The following is a 25,573-nucleotide window of genomic DNA, read 5'->3' on the forward strand; positions in this document are numbered from 1 at the left end:
TGTCCTCTTTATTACTGGGATCATAGAAGAGATCCTGAAATATGAATGAACTATCCCTTTTACCTGAACAGTTGCTGGAATTTCTGGAGCTGATACCTTTTACAGTGAATGGTAGTTCATACTTACTCCTTAAAATGTGTACTCCTTAAAGTGTGGATGGCAGTTTATCTTTCTATTTAGTGCTTATAATGGGAATACAGGAAGCTGCCTTTTACAGAGCCAAACTATCAAGATCAGCACTATCTGTTCTGACAGGTACTGGCAGTCCAGCCCCTCTGATCAAAAGTTCTTTCACATCACAGGCTACCTGATCCTTTTAACTGGAGAGGCTGGGGACTGAACCGGAGATCATCTGCATTCTCTACCACTGAGCCATGCCCTAATCCAGTTATGTCTTCCATCATTTTGTCAGCCAAAAAGTACAGAACTCTAAAATGAAATGAATAGTAATAAGGGGACAGAAGGGCTCCAACAGCAAACGTGCAGACAAAAGAACAGGAGGCTGCAGTTTTTCCCTTCCTGTGACCACTTTATCTGTTTCACTGTGATTTCTGCAGGGAGAATGTTCTAACATGGATTAGTCAGAATCGCTCGCTTAACTAATAGCTTTATGTTCCTTGAAGAAACTTCAAGTAGCTTGATTTGTGTGTGCTAAAGAAGGGACACAATTAACAAAGAGCGGAGATGTAACAATACTGGGAATTTTGAAGCCACCCTGCGGGGCTGTTTTATGTGTGTGGAGAGAAACAGAAATTTTCGGAAGCAATTGAAATACATGCAATACTTAGCTATCAGACCTAAACTACATAACATGCATCATTTATAATTTCACATACAATCAGTGGTGGGATTCAGCAGGTTCGCACCACTTCGGCAGAACTGGTTGTTAAAATGGTGCTTGTAAACAACCAGTTGTTAAATTATTTAAATCCCACCACCAGAACCAGTTGTTGAATTATTTGAATCCCACCACTGCATACAATCATATTATATGGCATATTTATGGAATTTAAAAATATAAATATCTTGATTTTGAATAAGAAAAAATGGGCATATACCCAGCACTTGAGCAAGAGTTACAGATTGCTGTGCCCTGTACCACCACAGCACATTTATGATTAATTAATGTCAGTTTAAGTGTTGCTAGGAAAAATAAGTTGAAAACGGAAAACAAGTTCTGTAGTAAGCAAAAGAAAGTGTCATTGGACAAACTCTGTCAAAGTCACAGTTAGTAGAACTGCCAACATTAAAACACTGAACTCTTTGATAATGTTAATTTTTGACAGTTTCTTTTAATGATACTATCTTAATTGTTGCCAAAGTTATTTATATTTAAAAAGAAGCACCCTTAAAATACTTTAATGTCTACAATATAAGTGGGGGTTTTGGAGAAAATTTGAGAATGTCCTTCTGTACTTCTGGAATGAATACAATGCTTTGATATGAGTACAATGAGTGAGTACAATGAATGAGTACAATGAGTACAATGCTTTGGACCTTGATAAATTAGGTGAGTGGGCTAAGAAATGGCAAATGCAGTTCAATGTAGCAAACTGTAAAGTGATGCACATAGGGGCAAAAAATCCAAACTTCACATACACGCTGCAGGGGTCAGTGCTATCAGTCACAGACCAGGAAAGGGATTTGGGCGTCTTAGTTGATAGTTCCATGGGAATGTCAACTCAATGCATGGCAGCTGTGAAAAAGGCAAACTATGCTGGGGATCATTAGGAAAGGAATTGAGAATAAAACTGCAAGGATTGTCATGCCCTTATATAAAGCAGTGGTGCGACCGCACTTGGAGTACTGTGTTCAGTTCTGGTCGCCACATTTCAAAAAGGATATTGAAGAGATAGAAAAAGTGCAGAGAAGGGCAACAAGGATGATTGCGGGACTGGAGCACCTTCCTTATGAGGAGAGGCTGCAGCGTTTGGGACTCTTTAGTTTGGAGAGGAGACGTCTGAGGGGGGATATGATTACAGTCTATAAAATTATGCATGGGGTAGAAAATGTTGACAGAGAGAAATTTTTCTCTCTTTCCCACAATACTAGAACCAGGGGGCATCCATTGAAAATGCGGGGGGGGAAGAATTAGGACTAATAAAAGGAAACACTTCTTCACGCAATGTGTGATTGGTGTTTGGAATATGCTGCCACAGGAGGTGGTGATGGCCACTAACCTGGATAGCTTTAAAAAGGGTTTGGACAGATTTATGGAGGAGAAGTCGATCTATGGCTACCAATCTTGATCCTCCTTGATCTCAGATTGCAAATGTCTTAGCAGACCAGGTGCTCAGAAACAGCAGCAGCAGCAGGCCATTGCTTTCACCTCCTGCATGTGAGCTCCCAAAGGCACCTGGTGGGCCACTGCGAGTGCTGGACTAGATGGCAAAAAGTCTGAAAAACAAAGATTCTGGAAATGAACAGAAAACCTAATTGGCCAAATGTTTCCCCCCCCCCCCCCCCCCCGACTCACATATCTGATCAGGAGCAGCAAATGTTGCCTCAGATTAGATTACTAATTTCTTCAGGGCGTATGGTTTATGATTATCATTGGCTGTCACATTTAAATAATTCAACTAACCTTCAAGTGGACATGGTGGCAGCAGACTACCATCTGGATCTGATATAGTCCTTGAAAGTAGAGCTTGGTCTACAGAAGTGTTTCTGGGTTACTACCAGAGGTGGGATCCAACCAGTTCTCACCACTTCTCTAGAAGTGGTTACTAATTTTTTTCTGAGTGCCAAGAAGGGGCTACTAAAGCAACCTCCCTGCCCAATAGGGACTGGAGGTGCGTGTGTGCGGCAGTGCCACTGTTTGAATCCCACCACCATCGGAACCTGTTATTAAAATTTTTGGATCCCACCACTGGTTACTACCTGTGCAGCATGACCATCTCTCCTCCCACTTCTGCCCCAAATGCCCACTTGTATTTGATTCTGACAGGGAAAACAATGGGGATGGGTATTTTGACCTGCAGTAGAAAGAGAAAACTGTATTCATGCTCCTTGTAAAAATGCTGTGGTACATTCAAATATGTATTTAACAACATTTTATTTTCCATGTGTGTTAAGAGGGAATCCCCTACATACTATCCACAGTAGGTGTTCCTATTATCTTGAAAAATCCCTGCCCCAGTTCATACATACCTGATATATAACGCAAGTTTGAGGGATCTGAATATGATCAACAACTCCTAACCTCCAGTTGTCTACCTGGGTTCTACTCTTACATCCTTTTTGGAATCTACAGTGTGACAGATACACAATTGAAAGCACAGAGATATTTTAAACAGCTGAGATTTATTTGTTGACCATATGAATCCATCTTATACTGCATTGGGATAGTCTAGTTGAGCATTTTCTATTCCCTGTAGCAGATTTGAAGAGGCCAGTTCAAGACCTATCAACACCATCTGTCTTGAGACCTCAATTGGAGTCTGAAGTAAGGACATCCTACATACAAAGCATGTGATTTACCACTGAACCATGGCCTCCCTCGTCAGGTTAGCAGGAAGCAAAATAGAAAGCTAAGGCTTGGGATCAAGAATAGATGTGTAAATGCTGGAACACGTTGCAAAATGAAAAAGTAAGGTTCCTAAAATGTGACTAAGAATTCAAGACTGTAGAAAATCAAGAGAAGCAAGATGATATGATTACCATGATGGGAAAACAAGGTAATCTTGGCATGCTGATTTGATTAAAGAATTTTCAACTGTCTGTATAAAGCACCTGGAATATATATGAATGTGGCAGGAGTAGACCTAGGTCCTAGAGGGAACTGAGTAGGTTCCCAGAATATTTTAAGAGGTGGGAGGAAGAAAGAATAGTTGGGATTTGGGATGTTTAGAAGCAAGGATCCCACGGTCATGAGGCAAGAGAGATGGTATCTCTGCTTGCATTAGAAAAATAAGTAAAGAAACAGTAAAGGCTGTTTTCATAAAAGACACTGGAAAAACTCTTAAGTAGAGAAAACTGATTTCTCTGTAGTCAAGAATGAATTGAACATTCGCCCTTGCAGGCAAATGGTCTAAGCATTGAGCTCTTTGACCACCAAAAATGGCAATGTTTGGAATCATGGGACCTGCCTAAACAAAAGCTATTACAAGACAAGAGTAGAGAAAAGAGAGGAATTTAGTGGACACAAATAGGAAAGTTGTTTTGAGCCAATCCGTGTTATTGTATATAGTTTTGTAGATAACTGGTGTGGCAGCAGCCTGCAAAGCAGCATAATTCACTATTTAGATCCAGGAGCCCTTCAAGCAACAGCAATGAGGTCAAATCTTACAAGCCAGACTCCACCTGCCTCCTGACGACACCTGGGAGGACTACTGCAGTCACTGTCCTTGCTGCAGTGCCTTCTGAAGTTCAAGGATATTTCTGACTGGAGAGGTTGCATTGAAGGGCCAGTTTGGGCACTTGCATACAGGCAGAAAGTCGAAGTGACAAAGCTACATTAGACAGCAGAGTGGAGGCAGAAAAACTTGTCACAGGGAACTAGCCTCCACAGTGGCCAAAGTACCATTACTCTAATCAGTTCCAATATTAACTGCCACTTGTATTCATAAATAACCACACAGAAACTATTTTTAAAGGAATTTATTTTTACGAAATGAGGAATGGTGCATATGGCTTGTTAAATTAGAATAAATTACAATGAGATCATCAAATGATACAAAACCCTTTTGACAGCAAACATTTTCTGCTGCTCTAAAGGCAAAATGGCAGTTAAAAGCAGTGGGTGGCTCGGTGGCCTGGACAACACTGTAGTGGCAGCAGCAGCAGCAGTTTCGGCACCCAAAACAGCCTGCAAGTTGTACCCAGGTGTTCCATGTTGTTTCTTTTTTGTTGAAGGAACCCAGCCCAAGGTAAGAGAACTGTGGCCTTGCCCCCATTTTTTCTCCAGCCCAGCAACCAACCCAGATAGCATGAAAGCTGCTGATAAGTCAGCAACTGTGATTCACAGGTCTCTGCAAGCACCCTTAAAGATGCAGTGTACAGCCTTACCGGTTCATTGCTTATCCAGGGCAGGATGTGGTTTCTGCTCCCTGGAGACAAAGCTGTGACTTCAGGGAAGCCTGGCACTGGCCCAGTTTCTCTCATGATTCATCATATCAGATGGTGGGGAACGAAGCAAAGTCTAGTTCAAAACTGCATATCATCCTGGAAATGGAGGTGTCTTTCCTATACTAATGCTATGTGAAGTCAGCTGGCTATGCCATCTCCCTAATAAGTCGTGTGGACCAGCATTGTCTCAGATCGCTACAGACATATGGAAGGGGCAATGGACCTCTATTTAGTCCCACTAATCAGCAGAGAGATGCCTTAGCGCTCCCACTGTTGACAGGTATGAGAAACATTGACTACCAGCCAAGAAGTTCAGCAAACAAATGGAATGAATAAAGAACTCCCCCACCCCCCACCCCAGGATAAGTATCATCCAAGGAAGAATGCCACTTTTTCCATAGAAAATGATTCCAGCAGTTCTTCAGGGCTATAGTCCCAAACATCTTTCATCCAGTGACTGGGGCAGAGATCCTAGAAAACTTGATGTTGCTAACCACCCCTTTCTATTCACTCCCACTTACAACCCTGTTTCTCCTCCAGAGCCTATATTAACTGCCAGAGTCTAGCAATATGGTTCCATGTGCTTCTTTTTACAATAATCAGTATGATGGTTCTCTCAATTTACAGTACAAGATGAAGATTCAAGTCCAACAGCACAAAGACAAACAACATTTCCAGTATACAAGCTTTTCAGAGTCAAATCTCTCAGTTTTAACTCTCAAAAGCCTATAGAACGGAAGTATAGTTGGTCTACAAAGGTATTACTGGACTTAAACCTTGCTCTTCTACTGCAGAGCAACATGGCTACCCAACTGAAACAAAGCACAAGCTTAGTTTCCCTACAGGATGTGCTTGTTTTGCAAGCACCGAATAACTTACCCTCCTTTAGTGCAATAACCTTTCACTGTGAGCTGGGCTGCCTTCAAAATACAATTTTATTCTAAGAGGGAGAGAAAAAGGGATGTTTTACTGAACAGTCCACTGTAAAGAGAAGGTATAAGGAAAGTTGAAAATCTGAATCTCTTCCTATCAATGCAAAATTGTATAAAAATATTTGGGGGAAAAATGGGATCGCAGGTCTCAGACTGCTTCTCTGTTCTCAATATACATGGCTTGTTCTCTTGTTATGCTATTCTTCTTCACAATCAGTTGCACCCAGACAAGCAGAGGACATTTTTCAACAAGGTAGGCTGCTGACTTTTTCTGAACTAACCTATATATGAGCAGTGATGCAAACTTTTGAGTTTCCAAGCATTATTTGACAGTAGGTGTGTCTTGTTGAAAATTCAAGAAAACTCAGAAGCTTCCATTTTGTTCACTGATCAAAATGGCTCAATTAAATATCAATTTGCCATTTTCCCTCTTAGGGCTAAAGCATGCAACAGTGGAATGTATGATTTGATAACCCCCAGCTGCGATTTAGCCTCAAAAAGCAACTAGGAGGCTAGTTTTGCTGGAGGAAGACATGGAGGGAGTTAACACCCTTTCCTGGTGCCATGGTCCTGATCCTCCTGATCCTTTGCTGCTTTCTGGAGTTCAACTACACATTGGGGGATAGATAACAGATCCCCACATCATCTGTAGGCTGGCCTTTACTCAAGTGCCAAAAAAGCGCCGCATCGTATGCCTGTCCAGACATAACTTTACATCCCCAAGTTAGTAGCTGGATCTCCTGCTCACTTAATGAATTTATCATGAAAATTACAGATGAGGAAAATTTACTACTGCTGGCAATTAAATTGTTTTGATTTCTTGAGACCAGTTCTCTGTTTTTTGACGCTGAGATTTCACTGTCTGGAGGCGCCTTCCATGTAAGCTGAATTGTGACCAGCTGAAGATCTGAAGTAATGCACACGTGATGGGGACAAACACAAGAAGGTAGAAGCAGCCCTGACGAAGGGTGGGTTCCGAGGCCACTTTTGAAGTCAGCTTGGGCTGAGCACTCACCACTGGGTTCAGAGGATCCTGCTGAAAAATGTCATAACCTGGGACAACAGCAGCAAGAGAGTAAGTGTGACCCATTTATACTGTATAAAGATTATGGCTTTGACAGCTTATTTCTAAAAGTAAATTGACAGTCATGATCTTTATTCAAAACAAAAGGCATTCTATAATCTGTTACATTAGGCCCAAATGTAATGGTACCCTTTTATCACTTTCTATTTGCAGTCTTGTATTTTTATCCTTGCAAGGAGGAAATACAACATTTTTTCAAGGATGAAGCCCAAATGACTAGAAATTGGTCCGGAGGATTTGCTTGAGAGAAAGGAATCAACATATGAAAAGTTAGGTGAAATCCTCTCTCACAAGCAGACTCACTATCAAGGATTCCCATCTTAAAATGGCAGACTAAGGCTCTAACATGCAATTTAGCACGGCAAACTTCATGATTCGTTATCTAGTTAGACAAAAAAGAGGACATTAAGAGAGAAGATCCTTTTATGAAATATTCACTACAATCTTCCCAAAAAAACACAGCTGCTACAGACTAATCTTCAATTAATGTAAACATATTAATACCCTTGAATATATTACCAGCTGTCATTGCTAAGTTCTCAGGAGGAGCAACTGTTACCTCAAGCCCCACTCAATTACTGAAGAAAGTTCCCTGTTCATCACCTACCTGTGTAAGAGCACAGTAACCAGGTGCCAATCAAGGGGGCAAAGGTCTGGCCAGGCTTGGTTACCAATGCAACCATGCCAAACAAGACAGCTGAGGCAGCCTGCTGCCTCTGATTTAGCACCAAGTCTTCATCTACCAAGTCAGTGACCACAAGGTTTAACAGCTTACATGTCCCTTCGGTGAACACACGATTACTAGAAAGAAAAACAGAAATTTAGTAATTCAGGCACTCTGCGCACTGAGCTAAAACATTCCTGGGGGTATTGCACATATATTCTCGTGCAGAAAGCAAATACAGTAATAAAGTAAAAATAAAGATTTAACTATGTATTGTCGAAGGCTTTCACGGCCGGAATCACTTGGGTGCTGTGTGGTTTCCGGGCTGTATGGCCGTGTTCTAGCAGCATTCTCTCCTGACGTTTCGCCTGCATCTGTGGCTGGCATCTTCAGAGGATCTGATGTTGGAAAAGCAAGTGGAGTATATATCTGTCCAGGGTGTGTGGGGAGTGTCCAGGGTGGGTGGGGAAACCTTGTCTATGAGTAACAAAGGCGGCAACCAGGTCAATAGTTGAGGGCATCTGAATAGAAGTATGAGTAACAATGAAGACTATAGCCTGGGAGTAACCCTGTGAATGATATGCCAAGGTCACTGGTGGGAGCATCTGAATAGAAGTATCCTGGCCTGTTTCTTTTGTCTATGGTCATCCTGTGTTTGTGTGGAGCTGGTTTGACACAGTCTTGACCCTAGTATTTTTCAACACTGGCAGCCAAGTTCTGTTTCATTTTCAGAGTTTCTTCCTTCCTGTTAAAATTGTCCATGTGCTTATAGTTTTCAATTGCTTCTCTGTAGTAGTCACAGTAGTGAAGTAGCTTTCAAGAGTGGTCCAAGAATTTCTGTTTTTTCAAATAATATTCTATGTCCGGGATTTGGTTTATCATGTGTTCTGCTATTGCTGTTGATTTTCTGGCTGAAATAGTCTGCGAGGTGTACCCTTTAAGTGTTCTTTGATGCGTGTCACAATGTGCGCTGCGTTTGGTGGTTCCTATGTAGACTTATTTTAGCTGCATGGTATCACGATAGAGCTCCTGCAGTAGCTAGAGGGATCCCTCTTATCCTTTGCTGAGCAGTAGCATCTGTTGAATTTTTCTTAGGCGGATTCTGTAGATTGTTTTGTAGGTTGTGCTTCTTGCATCCGGTTTTCCTATGCGATCCAGTGACACGCCGATTCCCTTGATTGTATGGTAAGAACACCTTCCCTCTAGATGGCTAACTTTATCTTTGTTCATGTGGCTTGTTCTTGAGTGCGATGGTTGCTCTACGGTTACAGAAATCCAGAAGGGCTGCAAGACCAAAGGAGCAAACCACATGAACAAAGATAAAGAAACCATCTGAAAGAAGTTCTTACAGCCACATCAAAGAACTGTCGCATAGAAACACGATGGCCAAAATAATCTGAACACCACTAAGAAAAAATTCGAAGAATGCTACGTTCAGCTGAAACTGAAGAGATCCTCAACTTACGAGGAAGTCTATAACGCTCTGGCAATCGAAGCTAATCCAGAATTCAATCTGTACCAGCGCACGAATGCGCATCAACGCTGCGAAAACACTGAAGGCCTAAACCGAGAAAAAATCGGCTGGGCAATCAAACCAGAACACGGAATATTCCGACTGAACATAGAAAAACGAAAGGAATACCAGACCCTTTCGAAAAGCTCACTATCGAACTTACTGAAAGCGAAGTCGAATCCATAAGCACATGGTTAATTGCTGGCAGGAAGGAAAACTCACAACTCGAAACGAGTACTGGCACCAATCGTTCGAAAAATACTAGAGGTCAGACTGTCGTAACCAACTCCCACTGGCCACAGAGATGAACAATGAACAAAAGAAACGAGCAGGATAGCTTCTATTCCAGGCTCTTCCACCGTGTTCTTGCTTATCTGAGATTACTTCCAGAGCTATCTGATCATAATTGTTACTCGCTCCACTTCTATGTTCCTGAAGATGCCCTGCAATGCTCCTGACCTGGTTATGACTCATAGACAAAGGATTTCCCCACCCACCCTGGTTACGCCTCACACCCTGGACGAATAACTCAATCAGCCTGAAAGATATACAACCTGAATCTTGACGCTGCTAGAACACGGCCATACAGCCCGGAAACCACACAGCACCCAAAAGATTTAACTAGTTTTTCTCTAAGTACACAAAATAGTATCCAGAAGGAGTGACAGAGTAAAGCCCTGCCTTTGACTGTCAAAGCAGCCTATTGGGCACTTACCACAAAGGGTCATTCTTCTCTGAGGAAAAGAGGATATCTTTTTGGATATTTCCCATCATCCAATCAAGGAAGCAGGAATTAATTTTTCTCACTTCCTTGTTCCTGTGAGAGTCACCCTTCTCTCAGTTTCAGTGGCTCTGTAAGCAGTCTAACTTCAACTACAACTTAAACTGATCAACCATCAATTAACTATTCAACTATGTACAACTGTTTATAAGGACAGAAGTACAAATGTAAGATATGAAAGGACAAAAGTGACAGAAGAGTGCAATTATGCTGACAATGATTTTGGGATGGCCAAGATATCCTCCTTTCCTCAGGAGAAGGAACCTTCACTGTAAGTGCCCAATGGGCCTTTCTCCCTCCAAGGTGGAAGATATTTTGTTGGGACCTCCCAGAGCAATGTTCCAGAAGCTCAATGTTCTCCTCCTCCTCCTCAACTGACAAGATTTAGCCTTCTTCTCCACCCTCTGCCTTGCTACCTGAGGTAGCAGTGAAGAAGTAGTTTTTATTTACGGTCAGTGACCAAATACAACACAGTTCTCCAACTGAGGTAGCAGTGAGGTGATGAGGAGAACCATCTCTGAAATGCCTGTTATGGGTCATTGATTTTTGAGCCACTTCAGTCAGACATTTGGAAGAGGAATTCCTTCCTAGGGCTTCCTGACAGGTTACTGAGGGGGGGTAGAACGGGGAGGGGCACCCCATAAATGCAATTAAAGCAGATGGTGTGGAAGAGAAAACTGTGGAGCAATCATAGGGGCTGGAGGTAGGAACACAGTCCACCTGGTCCTCCCTGCCATCTCTTGTGCCTGACTGACACTGGCTTGTAGTTTCATTTTTGCATGAAACTGGTTCTCCCTCTCCAAATCGCCGCCACTGAGAATGAGCCCACAACAGGGACAACCTTGGCCGCTCTCTGTATGCTGTATTTTGGCGCCTGTTTACAATTCAGCCAGGGCAACATTGGCCAGAGTGATTGAAGTAGCTCTATCAGGGAAGTTGTTCACTGCTGAAAGATGCTCTTGCAGGCTGGCTGTTACCGGCACCTCTCTCTCTGACAGAAAGCCTGCTTTTGTCTTGAGTGGCACAGGCAGACTTTCCAAGCCAAAGGGAACAACATTCTCCTCTGGTCCAGAAAAAGTAGGGGGAGAAAAATGAGAGTGAAGAGGTAAGTAGAATGAAACGTAGAAGAATGAGAACTTATACAGGGGTAGAGTTAAAAAAGCTGAGAATGATTAAATGAATATAAAGATTAGACAGATAAGGGTAGATTTAGATGCAATCTGGAATGCCTAAGTGACAATGCTACACTAAAATCCTCTCTCTCTGGAGACAAAAACAGAACTGAGAGAAGTCTGACTCCCCAGGAACAAGGAAGCCAGAAAAATTAATTTCTGCCTCCCTGACTGGATGGTAGGAATCACCCAACAAGATGTCCTCCACAGAGAGCATCCCTGGTTTCCAAATCTTCTGAATGCAATGTTGGTGTATTGTTAATGCTGATTTCTCACATTCTTAAAGGCTAGATTATTTTATTTTAAATCATTGAGTTTTTCAGTATTCTAGGTCCTTATGCGGCCATGCACATATCCAGCCCACTTCCAAATAAAAGGACTGTGGTCAGTCTTCCTGGATTTCTCTGTTGATGCAAATAGCTAAGTGCATAGCTGAGAATCAAGACCAGATTTTCAGTTCAATACTGTCAATACTTAGTCAAACATCCCAATGCACTTGCAACCTACACCCTGCCCCACCCTTTAGGGTCATACTGATTAAGTGGTGTACCTAGCTATGAAGAAACAGAGCAGATAAATCCAGTCTGGTCCAGCAAAGAGCATAATCACACTGAGTAACAGTTTCAGGAAGAACAGCCCCCTCACCACAGCATATACACCCCACCTCCGGCACAGAGATAAGAAATAGAGGTTGTTGAGATGAGGAGCTACATAGGAGACACCTGAGGGAAAAGCCAAATAAAACAAAGAGGATCAAACATTGTATTACTGCAGTCACAAGATAAACATGAGATACAAATCTTTACCCTTAGCAGAAAACAGGGCTTCTACGATCAACTAGAAAAGGGACTTTAAAATCATATTGTCCCGCTACTTAGATGCAGATGGATACCAGTTTGACTGAAGCACAGTGGTAGCTCCTGCAGCTAGTTATTCTGTTGGCACAGCCGCTGCATCTCAATCTTTCACTGAAGCAATATGATTAAAGATATTCCAGCTGAAAACCCCATCCAAATCCCCCTCAGCTTCTGAGCCTTCAGCAGTTGTTATAGATGCACCTCCCACATTTCAACCTCATCCTGAAACTTAAATACAGTCACTACTATGCTGGCATAATCAGTTCTGCTTCTCTTGGTCAGTTGTGGCTCTCCTTTGTTTTCCTTATCAGCTCAATCAGCTGTAGGTCAGGCAGCCTAGCCTTCCTGGTGACTGTTAATCTGCTTACACTAAAATACTGTCCCTTGTCCCACTGACCAAGATTTCTTAAACTGAAATGCTACCAAAAGTTAATAAGTTTTGATTAGGAAATTTAGAAGTACTAACCTACAGCAAAATAAACTTTAACTTTGTTGATTCTAGACGACTTGGATATCCTATTCTTTAGGATGGCAGTTTTATACCATTAGAAAAAAACCCTACCATAAATTTAAAAAATTCAGGTTGGTTGGCTTCCATTTTTTTAAAAAAGCCATCCTTATTAACCTGGATATAGATGTGTGACAAAGTGATAGCATCTACTCTGTGTACCTAGGTACAACTTACATATTCCTTGCCATAAGGGCAATATCAGATATACTCTGTACATTCCCTGCAGAGAACTCTATTCCCAGGTACAATGGGAGCCTGGTATTGACCAGGACTATGGCGCATGGTAAGAGAGTAATTAAGCCTGCACCACCGCTGTTTTCCCAATCTGAAATGGCCTCAGTGATGTTATTTGCCCCATTTGGTGTACCTTATAATTGTGCAATCCCCAACTAGTCAGAGCACCCGTAATAACATTTCATGAAAACTGTGCAAAATAAAGGCTTAAACACTCCCCACCACCACACACAGTGCACATCTGATAGAAAATCCTTGAGGCAGACCCCGACATGATGTGAGGGCTGTGGAGTATGCAGTTAGGCCTTAAGTGAAGGGTTCATGGTGAAACTTGCTAGCTTACTCTTGTTTTTTTGTGTGAGTATGTAAGGCATGTTTGTTCCAGACCAGTCCCCTTGATCCATGAAACTTATTTCAAAAAGATGAGACACTCCAAATTCTAATAAAGCAATAAGTAAATAGTCATGCAGTAAACATAAACACACATGCAGCAAGTATGGTGCTGTTCTTCATCAACAAACAGGAGAGGTCAGGGTCTCCTCCCACCCCCGCAGCTATAGTGGATTGTAACCCACATCAAAAGCCAGCATTCCTACGGTCTTGGCGCTGTATTATGTATGAGCCCTGTGCACGTGTGGGATTCCAGTCTAAGAAGAAGGAAGATTGTTTCCACAAAATGGTGAGGGCAGCTGAACTGGGGATCTTGACATCTCTGCCAATGAAAAGAAGTGCTCTTCTGTACTTACTTTCTAGAAAGCAAGTACATCATCAAATTCCCATCCTGGACTTACCCAGCAGAAATGATCCCATAGACAGAGAGATACGATCTGACAGCAGATGCTCCAGGAAGAGAGGGAAGAAGTTGCTATTAAAGTGGCAGTGGAAAACCTGTGAAAGATGATCCATGTGAAAATGTAATTATTAAGATACACAGCAGGACTACAAGCAAAACATTGACAACAATAACATTCCTAATACCACACACACGTAAAAGCCATATCAATGGGAATGGTTTTATACAGCTTATGAATTGGGGATGAAATTCTTTAGCTACACAGTTTAAGCCAACAAATTATTAAATGCTTGGTAACAGATGCCTCGGTTAATTCAGCAAGTCTTCCTGTTAAACCCAGTTAGCTAGAGGATAAATATATAGAGCATTCGATGCCATCACGCAGAATCAAATCATTTCCCAGAGAGCACTGCAGCTGCAAATGTCATGCCAAGTTGTTTAGAGCTGCATGAAAATCTCCCTAAAGAGCTTGTGAGTAAAGCAACTATTACCCAGGCAAAATGGAAAGCAGGAGGTTGAACATGTTTTTTCATACTTTCCCAAACCATTCTAAAATGCTATGCTCCACAGGGTGCCAAGAACATATCTGATCTGTAGGTACTGCTCTTATAACCAACAGTCAACTGTGTCATCTGCACTGCTACAACTCCCTCCACAGCTGCCTTGGCATCTGAATGTTACCAAGAGTAGAGCTGGTGCTGCTCATCACATATCACACCATGCCCGTTTAAACATGCATTTTAATTATTCTTCCTACATCACAAGTCACAGGTTTAGGATTGAAAGTAAGTATCAATCCATATCATGTATAACAATAAGACTTACTTTCCCAAAGCAGAGAATACCAGGGCATTCAAAAAGACGTTCTCTGTTATCACAGGGACACAACATAAAAGCCCTTTGATTCTTGGGGAAACCAGAATTTTGTTCAGGAGGTAGAATAAACTTCTTTAAGCCAGGTCTCAATCCACGGACTGCTCAGCAAAATTCTTGTGGCAAAAATCCTATCACCTTCTAATCTATACCATGCAGAAGCAGAGCTACCAGGGGGCCGGGGGTGCGCGCTGCACCGGACTCATGCCAGGGGGGATCGCCCTCCCTCTCCCTCCCCTCCCACTTACTTTCGTCAAACAGTGCAGGCTGGAGAAGCGGCCTGTTCCCTTCAGGCTGAAAACGGCTTGGTGGGAACTACACTTCATAGGAGACCTTGCGAGCCCCAGAGTCTCATGGGAAGTATAGTTCCCACAAGGCTGTTTTCAGCCTGAAGGGAACAGGATGCTTCTCCAGCCTGCACTAAAGGCGGGGGCGGGGGGCAGGGCACCACAGAAGGAGGGTCGGAAAACACAGAGTGTGCCCAGTGCAGCAGCTACGCCTCTGATACTATGCCAAATGTTAATTGGATACAGTGGATAGGACATTACCTTCAGGTCCAATAAAGACGTATTTTGATCATGTAGCAGGCCACCTACACTATACTGGATTGAACCTCTACAGGTCAGCATGTGAGATGGCGACCCATCCAACCTCAGCAGTCAAAAAGGTTGGGTTACTGAGAACAACACACTACACCTACCTGTATAAGGTTCATAGACACAAACCAGAGGAAGTTGCGATGCCTAGAGAGCTGTTTGAGATACTCTGCCAGAGTGATCCTTTTCTCCGGTTGCACAGATGGTGTGTCTATATACAGTCTGGAGGAACAAATGACCACATTTTTAAAAACAGCTAGTGTAGTGTAGTAAAGTGGATAGAGGGCAGAACTTTGAATGGGAAAACCAGAGTTAAAGTTCTCACTTGGCTATACTTCCTTACAGAGTTAGTAAGAGTTGATAATCTGGGGCAATTCCATGTATGCCATATTGAGGCCTGTGTGAGTCATACAAAATTATATTTATCTTCTGTTTGTTGTGACAAAACAAAAACTTATTTGCAAATACCAATGTGTATGATTAGGGGGAACAGATGTTTCAGGATATGGCAGAAAAGCTGAGAAATCTATAGCTTATTATTAAGTCTTAAGATGCAGCACCAGAGGTGTTGCAATTTGGCTTGTGCCAAGTGCAGATCAAATTTCTGATTGCACGAAAGCTACTTAGGCAAAACAGCAAAGGGTGGCTGATCTCCCTTTAAAAATATCAAAACCAACACCAACTCTATAGCACTGCTACTATTTAGGTGACGGGCTAAATTAAATGGCAATAGAAACCAAATTAGGTAGTAATAGCTAATGATTAGATGGCATATAATCCTTCTGCCTCCCAAGCAAAGTCCAATTAGGAGGTGCTATGAAATTGTCTTCCTTCTATTTTAAGACCCGGATTATGGACATCTGGTATTTTCTTGTGTGAGGGGGGAGGCCAAAGTTGCACGTAGCCATGGCAGTCCATTGGTTCTAACAGACTGACATGGCAGCAGTTTTTATATACATGATCTGGTAATTTTATAGTGCAAAAGCCCATCACCCATAGGAAAATCCTAATCCATGGGAAATCAAACTAAATTTATATTTAAGAGCAGCGGCAGGATTTTTTTACACTTTAAAAGGTGACTAACACACCTCCAAACAAATGCTAGAACATACTGAGGAAACAGTTGGTCTCTGCCGCCCTACATGATACATCCATTGGGCAGTATGTAAAACCAGGAAAGAAATTATACAACCAGATTTAACTCACTCTTTTAAAACAGCTCTTTCATCCCATTTCCCTTGTCCTTCACTCTGAAACCTCTGCTTCAGAAGCCATGTGGCCACAATGAATCCAATGGCTGAGCCAAGAGCCAGCGCAACACAAAATATCCGGAAAGAGAAGAAGTCCTCCTTGTTCCACACAGCATAGGACATGAACACTGAGAGGGAGCCGATGGCACTGAATAGCGAAGAGTAGAAGTTGAGTCCAGTTCTGTCCTTTGCAGACACAGCAAGGTCAGCAAGCAAGGCATTCTGGTTGAGATCCACCATGGTGAGAAAACTGTCATACAAGCAGAGGCAGATGAGGAACTGTAAACCTGGGTGGGCCCATGCAATCCAGAAAGCCAAAAATGACAAAGCAAAAAGGGGGCCATTGCGGTTCAGGGCCTTGAGTCTCTTCAAGACCACTTCTGGAGCGGAGATCTCTATTCCAGACCTATAGAAGAAAGAACACGTTTCCCATGAAAGCTGGTTGGATTTGTTCCACAATCTGAAATATACCTGCTGTTGAAAGCCCAGTGCTGTCTCCCTTACCAATCTACATGTATTCTGTCCTCTCTGACTCCAGTATTCATCACTGTTAAATGATCTGGTGGTAGAAAATGCTATCAAGTCACAGCTGACTTAAGGTGACTCTGTAGGATTTTCAAGGCAAGAGACGTTTGAGGGTGTTTGTCATCGCCAGCCTCCAAGTGGGCTGAGAAAATTCTGAAAGAACTGTGACTGGTTCAAGGTCACCCAGTAGGCTTCATGTGGAGGAGTAGGGAACAGAACCCAGTTTTCCAGGATTAGAATCCCCCACTCTTAACCACTACACCACACAGCTACTTCTCATTTTTTTTCTTTGCAGGAAAGTTTGTGTTCTTTTATTCCCAGTCCCTGTTTCTACTTTTTAAATAAATGCTCAAGTTATTTGACTGCACCCATGTACACATTCGCCAGGCTTCTTTTAGGAGAAGCTACAATTGGCTAGTTCACAATCCCATCTCACTGTGGAAATTCAACAAAACAAAAGGAGCAAAGTCTCCAGTTCCTAGAGGAGTCATATGTACTAGAAATTCCCAGAAAGAAAGATATAAAAAGTACTGGTCTGGATGCATGTGCAATTGAAAAAAATAAAAATAATTTCCAAAGCAATGTGCTTATTTTCAGTTTATCATGCTAACTGGCATATTGCGCCCAACTTTTCAACACTACGAAGCTCTCAGTATTATGACACATGACATAAATGACACTCTGCTTACTGTTGGGTGCTAAGGAAAGCATGGTCACTCAGCCAGCCAAAGAGAGGATCGTTGAGACTGTTCCATATCAGAAACACAGTCTAGAGGGAAAATAAGGAATGCAAGTTGAAGACAAATGTTTGCTGCTAATAATGCCCATCTTGGAAACCCAAAGACAATAACTCGCATGCTCATCAACACAAATAGCCATTCTCTGCCCACTACCAAAATCCTGCCATACTCCGAAGCAGCTATCATATGGAACTCCATAACGAAAAGGGGCAAAATTCACCATTGTCCGAGTTGATGAAGGTAGTCAATTTGGTTTTTCAGCCCTCCAAGGACAAAAATGCCAGAATTATACTCAAACCCATTTCATGTATTTCATAAAGCTCTAACACAAAAATGTCATCGATTCAAAGAACAAAACCCACTTCCTTTCCCAGGTTTGGAGTGGAACAAAATTCCCTCTGGAGTGGAACAAAATTCCCTACTAGCGGTGGAAGACTATACCTACTATGCCAGTTTTAAGAGGGAGACTATATCCCTCCCGTACTTCAGTATTCTAGAGAGGACAAAATGTATTCCTTCCACCACCACAATTACCTGCCAGTCCCACTGAGGAGAAAGTACCTTCCTGACTCTTCTGATAAAGAAATCAGTCAGATGAAGAACAGGCAATATTTGTTCTGCGCGTAAGATCTTCAAGGGAGTTCTTCATAGCATATAGATTTTTACTGGGAAATGGTTGTAGTGAATCATCATCGTGTTTGGAGTTGTAAAAGGAAAAATTGACAAGAAGATCACAAAAGTATGCGCAGAAAAGATTGGAATTTTTAAGAAAGGCAGTATTGGACAGGTCCTTGCCTCAGCCCTTTAATGGGAGAAGTATAAGGCAAGGGAATTCCACTTCTAGAACATAGTAAGTTGCTTAACATGAGAATTGTTTGAGAAAAATGCCCAGGAATGCCAGCAACATAAGTGACATGCTTGCAGTACCTCTTACAGCTAAAGCATGCAAATTTCTTGCACTCCTCTTGTTTATCGTCACCTCAAAAGCAGACACAAGGCATGAAAGCAGTCTCCCAAGAATTCAAGAGAAACCCCTCCTTTAGTTCTTCAAGTAGCAGGTGCCTAGCCTGTTAACAGCCCCAGACTTCAGCTTGCTGAACAGCTTTGACAAACATATTAACTCTCAAAGTTCAAAACCTACCTCGCCAATCCAAAAGGAAAGTTTATCAATCTTGTAAACAGAAACAAAGGTGTCCACGTAGTAGAGGAGAAATACGTTGTGCAAAATGGAAATAAAGAGTGACAGGGATCCATAGACCACTGCAATGGGCAGCCGGGAGAGATGAGTCAACAGCTGGGAAGCCATGGTGGTACACTCAGAGTCCTTTGGCTTCCCTCATCACCTCCAGTTCCAATGGGGCCTCTCCCTCCAGCACCTACTATTTCGTTGTTGGGTCCAAACCATCATCATTCCTATCAGAAAAAAACAAAATCAAGTAGTTTATGTGCCATTTTCACCTGAAGAAACAGATCCATTTAGTCTGCATTAAGAAATGCAACTGCAAACAGTTCTGTGGTTCAAAAAGAGGACCAATAATAGGATTGGAAAGGCTCAGGCTATCTTAGTAAAGTAGCTTTGTTAAGTCAAAACATCATACGGCAATAGCCTTCTGATCAGACTCACAGCTCTCCAAGGCATCTGTTTACAGGGTGAAGTACTTAGTGTGTTTTTATAAGGTGTGTTTGATGCTTAATTGCCAGCTGGAAATAAATGACCAATGTCAATATATGGACATTTTGCAGGGTATCTTGTCCCATCAGACAACATATCTCATCCCCAGACAAGGGTACTTTCCCAATGAAGAGTTTTCAAACTGCTAGTCCCTCCAAAGAAGTCTAACTATAGCCATGGTGGCGAACCTTTGGCACTCCAGATGTTATGGGCTACAATTCCCATCAGCCCCTGCTGATGGCCATGCTGGCAGGGACTGCTGGGAATTGTAGTCCATAACATCTGGAGTGCCAAAGGTTCGCCACCACTGATATAGGAACAAAATGCGGCATGTAGGTTGAATCCTAAATTACCAAGGGACTCATACGGACTCCTTTGCTTTGATCTGATTACAGCCACTTTTCACATTTCATTTATTCTGTTTAAAAGAGATTACATTAAGTACACCATACACCTACAGTAGTGTTTCTGACTGTTTCTAACATTATGTTCCCCTGACAAATTTGCTGTAACTTCCATACTCTATTTCATCTACCCTATTCTGTATCTACTGTAGGCAGCAGAGGATAGGACATGAATTAACAGGTTTAAATTAGAGGGAATAAGAAATCAGCTGGATTTTGGGACAATTTTTACAGAAAAAGTTATTCAGCAGTGGAATTGGCTGCCTAGGGAGGTGATAAGCTCCCTCTCACTGGCAGTCTTCCAGCAGTAGAGGAACAAACACTTGTCAGAGATACGTCTAAAGAGGAGGGTTGGACTAGATAGCCTATATGGCCTCTTCTGACTTTGTGATTCTGTTCTATGATTTTACCTGACTCTCTGGTGGTACTGAATATGGTAAGCACAGCCGCTCTTTAACCTTCACTTTGCACTCATTGCTGGTATCCCATTCTATCCCATCTCCGCCAGTTGAGTGACAGCAGTCTGAAGGACAGCAAGTGTGATATCTCAGACCTCCTAGACATCCCATGTGATCACTGCAACTTCCATGACTCCTCAGTCATTCAACCTCAGCATATTTTTATCAGGTGCCATTTCCATGGGCATGTCAACTACAGTTGTTTTTAAATGTTATAGCAAAAGCCAGGTTAAAGGGTATTGAACATATGATGGCAAATGTACTAATATATTTTTAACCCTTCTTCAGCAGCTTGCAAGCAAAACACAGCTTGTGAACATATCACACCAAAAATATAAGCTACTCCTGCTGTGTAAGAGCTTTTGTCCAACCTGGGAGGGGGAGAATGAGGACCCAAAATATGTTTCTCCTCACAACAGCCCTGTGAGGTCAGTTAGGATGAGAGTGTATGACTGGCTCAAGATCACGTAGCAAGCTTCACAAGAGATCTGAATCTGTATTTCCAAGCTTCTACTATGACACTTTAACCACTACACCATAATGAGATAACCACTTTCTCTAGTTCTTTCCATCTGGGACACTTCAAAGGACATTGTGTGTATTTTAGAAAATGTGCATGGTGTGACTGAGAGAATGTGTACCCAAAGGTATTGGTATAGATTTATGTTCTTGAGAAAGATACAAACATATTGTGGTGCGGATCTGGGAAGAATACACATTTTCATAAAGCTCCTTGGCCCAAGAATCTTCAGCCTCAGTTGAAGTTTCCAAAATATTGACTAACCAGTCCTAGTTCCAAGCACCTACAGCAGCTTTGGGGCCAATATTCCTCCTTCCTTCCCTCTTAAAGCAGGACTCATTCCTTGCACATGTCATTCTTGAAAGCTCAGAATGAATAATTAAACAACTCTTCTGAAAAGATTGTTTGAAAAATATGGAGGCATTTTCAGAACATACAAATAACTCACTTGAGTCTTCCCCTTTTACACACTCCCAAATCCCTAGAACAGGGATCTGCAACCTGTGGCTCTCCAGATGTTCATGGACTACAGTTCCCATCATCCCCTGCCAGCACGGCCAATTGGCCATGTTGGCAGGGGCTGATGGGATTTGTAGTCCATGAACATCTGGAGAGCCACAGGTTGCAGACCCCTGCCCTAGAAGCAGGGGTGGGGGAGATCAGATCAGATGCCATTAATAGAGTGCTATTTCTCTGTTGCAAAGCACAACCAAAGCTGTCCCATTCTCCCTTCCAGAGATAAAGGTTTTAACTCTGGAAGGACAAAAGAAGTTCAGCACTCAGTGGCTGGCCATCATTATGGAGCTGAGCACTGGGCTCTCACAGAACTTGCCTAGAAGCCTAGCTCATTGGCTTAAGTGGTGGTAGTGGCTCAGAGAGAGAGAGAGAGAGAGAGAGAGAGAGAGAGAGAGAGAGAGAGAGAGAGAGAGAGAGAGAGAGAGAACGAGAGAACTCTGCCGAATCTGCCTGATTAGGCAAGCACAGAAGAGTAAGATTCTGCTTTTCTTTCCATTTCTCTGCTAGGGAGAGAGGAGTCAGTCCATCCAGATGCAAAATCTCCCTCCAGATCAGGGGTAGGGAACCTGCGGCCCTCCAGATGTTCAGGAACTGCAATTCCCATCAGCCTCTGTCAGCATGGCCAATTGGCCATGCTGGTAGGGGCTGATGGGAATTGTAGTTCCTGAACATCTGGAGAGCCACAGGTTCCCTACCCCTACTCCAGATGTTGCCCTACTCAAAGGCAACATGTGGGAGTCTCACCTTTGTTCTCTCCCACCTTCAAATAGCAGGCAGCCTTGCAAGACTTCTTTGTTTTGAAGATAGAACATGCGGATGTTTATTCCTTTCTAGAAACTGATGGAAAAATCAACAGCACCCTATAGGACTACCAGAATTCTAAAACAACTGAACCCATACCTGATCACTTGGAGGCAATTTCTGCTTGTTCCGGACAACCCAGACAACAGTGGCCTCTTTTCACAACAGCATACTCATGTCTAAAGAAATCAGTGACATGTAATGATTGACCTACGATACCTCGTAGAGAAGACACACTGAGAGGAAAATGCTTGAAGCAGTTCCACTGGAACATCTGTAAGGTCACTGTTTTAAGCTGAAGGCATTAGCGCGTACCATCACTAAAACCAAAAAATGAAAACAAAATGCCTTGAAAAACTTACATATATTTAATTGCATCATCATGGCTTGAATGGGGTTACTAAAATTAGTTAAAAATAAGAATTCAAGTGCAGGGTTCAAGACTGAATTATTTATTAGTTAAGAATGGGAGGCAAAGATCTTTCCAAATGTATTTAGAGAACTATGAGCAACTAGATTTTTCATACATTCACAGGCTTTTGACTACAATTTAAAAATACTACCATTGAAAACTGCTCTATGAAGGATTTGCTGAGAGATGCCACACACTGAAACAAACAGAAAGATGTCCTCACATTTCAGCAGTATCACCTGGTGTACTTAACAGATTTGCAATCATTTCCTCATGTAAAGAAGTACAGTCATAGCCATGACCAATACCATGGACAGACAGATTTTTAAATCTTTGGACCTACTCAAAAGCCTGCTCAGAATCCTGTTCTGGGTTTCCTCCCTGCAAAGTGTTTTTGGGTTTACTCTGTGTCACTGCTGAGAAATTATGTTTCCACATAATTGGAAAAGGCAGCCCAATATGAACTAGCAAGCTAGACCCCAAAACCTGCTGTATTTAATGAATATAGAAGAATGTGGTGACATTAGTGTGAATGCTGGAGATAATTAAAAATCTGACTTAGTTGGCCACCTTAAAAAAAAGCACTTAAATGAAAAAACAAAACCTTTAATGCAAAAAACTAGTTCTACTGCTAGTCAATCAACACAGAGAAGACTCATAGGAACACTATCCAAAAAACTTTACGTATGTTTTTAGAGTACCTGAAATGTTAAAGAGAAAAAGCAAGTTCATCGTACTTTAGAGTTTCTAGTCAGTTTCCAAGGATACACGGAATGATACCAGAATAGCTAGGTGGCAGGGTGTTCCCTGCAATGGCTCTTTATACAAAAACTGGTTACACAACGATCAGGAAAAAAAATCTATCCATTAACCTATCTATATATGAGAGATGGTATGTACAGACACTGGCTCCCCGCACCTAAAAGGAGGACAGAGACACCGCATATTAATAGCGGGAGTGGTCTCAAGGGACAAGGAAGCCAGCCTCCGCTCCTGCTGCGCGTAAAATTGAAAACTAGACAAGCGGAAGTTGAGACGGCGTCCATTATCTTGAAGGCATTGACTGTAGAGAGGAGGATAAACCCTTCCTTGAGGAGGCAACAGGAAGACACCTTCCTCAGTGGAGGCGTCGCGCGGTGAAGCAGATGATGAGAGTAGGAAAAAGGAAGAGAAGCGATTCAAAATAAAAGCACATAATAGGCAGAAAGCAAGCGGGGGCTAGGTGAGAACCGTGGCTCACATTAACCTATCAGCCGCCTCTTACCTGTCACCCCTGCCCGGCTTCGGCCGTTCATGGACAGACGCAGCCGTACTGAGCTCGCTACTGTCTCACCCTCCACACAGCGTCAGGTGACGCCCACGTCGGCCATTTTTGACACTGGACGCCTGTTTCTTTTGTCGTCATCTTGGATGTGGGCACTTAAGGCCCTTACCGCAACTGGCAAATCACTGTACTGCTTTGAGTAGGGAAGGGAGGAGTAAAGAAAGCTTCCCAGTCCGGCTAAGAAAAGACTTTTTGGTTTGGTTTTCATGCTTGCGCTTTGTTGCAGTCTTTAGTGATACTTTGTATCGCCCGTTTAAAAAATATTTTAATTTGAAACGTTTCCCTCAAAGAATAGATCTTACCAACGTTTCAAAAATAAACATCACGGAGGCTGTCATGTTTATGCAGACTACAGCGAAATTATGTGTATGCATTTAATAAAAAACAATCGTTTAGGTGCAAGAATGTATTACGTTTGTCTAGGCTCAGTTGTAGCGCTACAAAGCACTGCTGCGGTAAGTATCTTCAAACACAAATCCTTTAAAACTCCGAAACATTGAAAATTGGTAAAAGCAAATACATGCCCCAGATCCTCAGTATTTTGATCCTCTGTACATTACAGCTTCTTTATTAATTGTGCTTTTGCAGGGACTGCTGAATGTTGCCAGAGTTACTGTTCACAAATAAAAATTGCTGTGAGATCTAAGCTTCATTCCTGAATCTCAGTTCCATTCTGATGAAATCCCATTTTTAAGGCAACAAGGCTATGTCTCAGAAACAGAATAATCTGAAAAGAATGTGAGACATAAAGGAAATGACAGTGGTCAGACAATTCTTTAGAATGCTTGTTAGTATTTTCTGAGAATTCAGCACCACAGGTGAGTCATAGAAAGACATTTATTCTGCTCTCCTCCATACACTCTTCCCACATTCCTGCAAACATGCTGTGGCCTCAGTGTGAGTTTCCTTTACAAAAAGGAGCTTTGTTAACTGTCATCTATGCTAATATTCCAAATGTGTTCACATTACATTAAAAGACTAAAAAAGGGATTCAAATAAATTAAAGAAACAGTCTCAGCCTAGTGAGCCCTCAGAGTTCTTTCTCTGCTTTTCTATTTTACTTACATATTCATCAATGCTTTCTTTTTGTAATTAGGGCTGGCTAAATTATCTCAGGTGTTTAATATAGTGATTGACACAATTAGTTAATAGAAGCCACTTAGCTGCCAAATGTATAAATTTGCAGTCAGCCAGAGAAAGGGGTGGATGTAAGTTATCCCAGTGAGGAGCTGGTGTGGAATGTGGTGGGTTTTTTTGTTTGTGGATGAAAAATTGGGTTAGAAACAATTACCATGGGTTTTTTTTAAGTAGTAGTGGGTTTGGTTAAGTTGTAGTACAGTTCTGTTTGTCAAAGCTTATATATTTGTATAATTATATAATTAGTAACTTTAGGGATTAGTAAATGAATACTGTACTATATCTCTGACTTCCTGTGGTGCTCTTTGTAGAAATATTTGATAAGCTCCTTATAAACATAAAGATGTTGCCAAAAAGTTTGCTTACTCTTGTCTAGCAAGAATGATGCTCAGTTTAATTTTATAATGTAGCTGGTAAGTTGTAACCAACTAATAGTAGTAGCTCTAAAGATATTTGTTTTGTTTGACTGTTGCAGTTTTAACAGCACTAACAAAACAAAAATATTCCTATATGGCTTTTTCTGTTATGCAGCTAATAGTAATGCAAGTACTGGACCATAAAGGGCTTTGTAACTAAAGGATAGAGTTGATCTGTAAATCATGGAACTGTTAAAGGTATAAAACTTTAACCAAGGGGTAAAATTGGTACCTATTAACATAGTAATTTGTAACTAATTCCCTTAATATGTTAATAGGTACCAATTTTACCCCCTGGTTAAAGTTTTGTACCTTTAACAG

At 41.9% G+C, this 25,573-nt stretch overlaps 1 protein-coding gene across 6 annotated transcripts; it reads right to left on the reverse strand.

The window, feature by feature from the left end:
• Positions 1-4,584: 4,584 nt before the first annotated feature.
• On the reverse strand, positions 4,585-23,737 carry MFSD13A (major facilitator superfamily domain containing 13A). 6 transcript variants are annotated; one of them, XM_048506392.1, is made up of 11 exons: positions 23,640-23,716; positions 22,063-22,142; positions 20,079-20,191; positions 18,734-19,005; positions 17,542-17,621; positions 16,284-16,733; positions 15,182-15,299; positions 13,607-13,703; positions 11,764-11,935; positions 7,691-7,884; positions 4,585-7,052 (listed from the first exon to the last, which is right to left on the reverse strand). In XM_048506392.1, exons 4-11 carry the CDS (start codon positions 18,896-18,898, stop codon positions 6,802-6,804), a joined length of 1,527 nt encoding a protein of 508 aa, XP_048362349.1. In that variant the 5' UTR covers positions 18,899-19,005; positions 20,079-20,191; positions 22,063-22,142; positions 23,640-23,716; the 3' UTR covers positions 4,585-6,801. The 6 variants fall into 6 exon arrangements, with proteins under 6 accessions (XP_048362349.1, XP_048362345.1, XP_048362346.1 ...); XM_048506388.1 differs by lacking the exons at positions 20,079-20,191; positions 22,063-22,142 and adding an exon at positions 22,183-22,283 and having other exon boundaries at positions 23,640-23,737; XM_048506389.1 differs by lacking the exon at positions 20,079-20,191 and having other exon boundaries at positions 22,063-22,283; positions 23,640-23,737.
• Positions 23,738-25,573: the final 1,836 nt, after the last annotated feature.

Source organism: Sphaerodactylus townsendi, linkage group LG08, assembly GCF_021028975.2.
Source record: "Sphaerodactylus townsendi isolate TG3544 linkage group LG08, MPM_Stown_v2.3, whole genome shotgun sequence".
Taxonomy (NCBI): domain Eukaryota; kingdom Metazoa; phylum Chordata; class Lepidosauria; order Squamata; family Sphaerodactylidae; genus Sphaerodactylus; species Sphaerodactylus townsendi.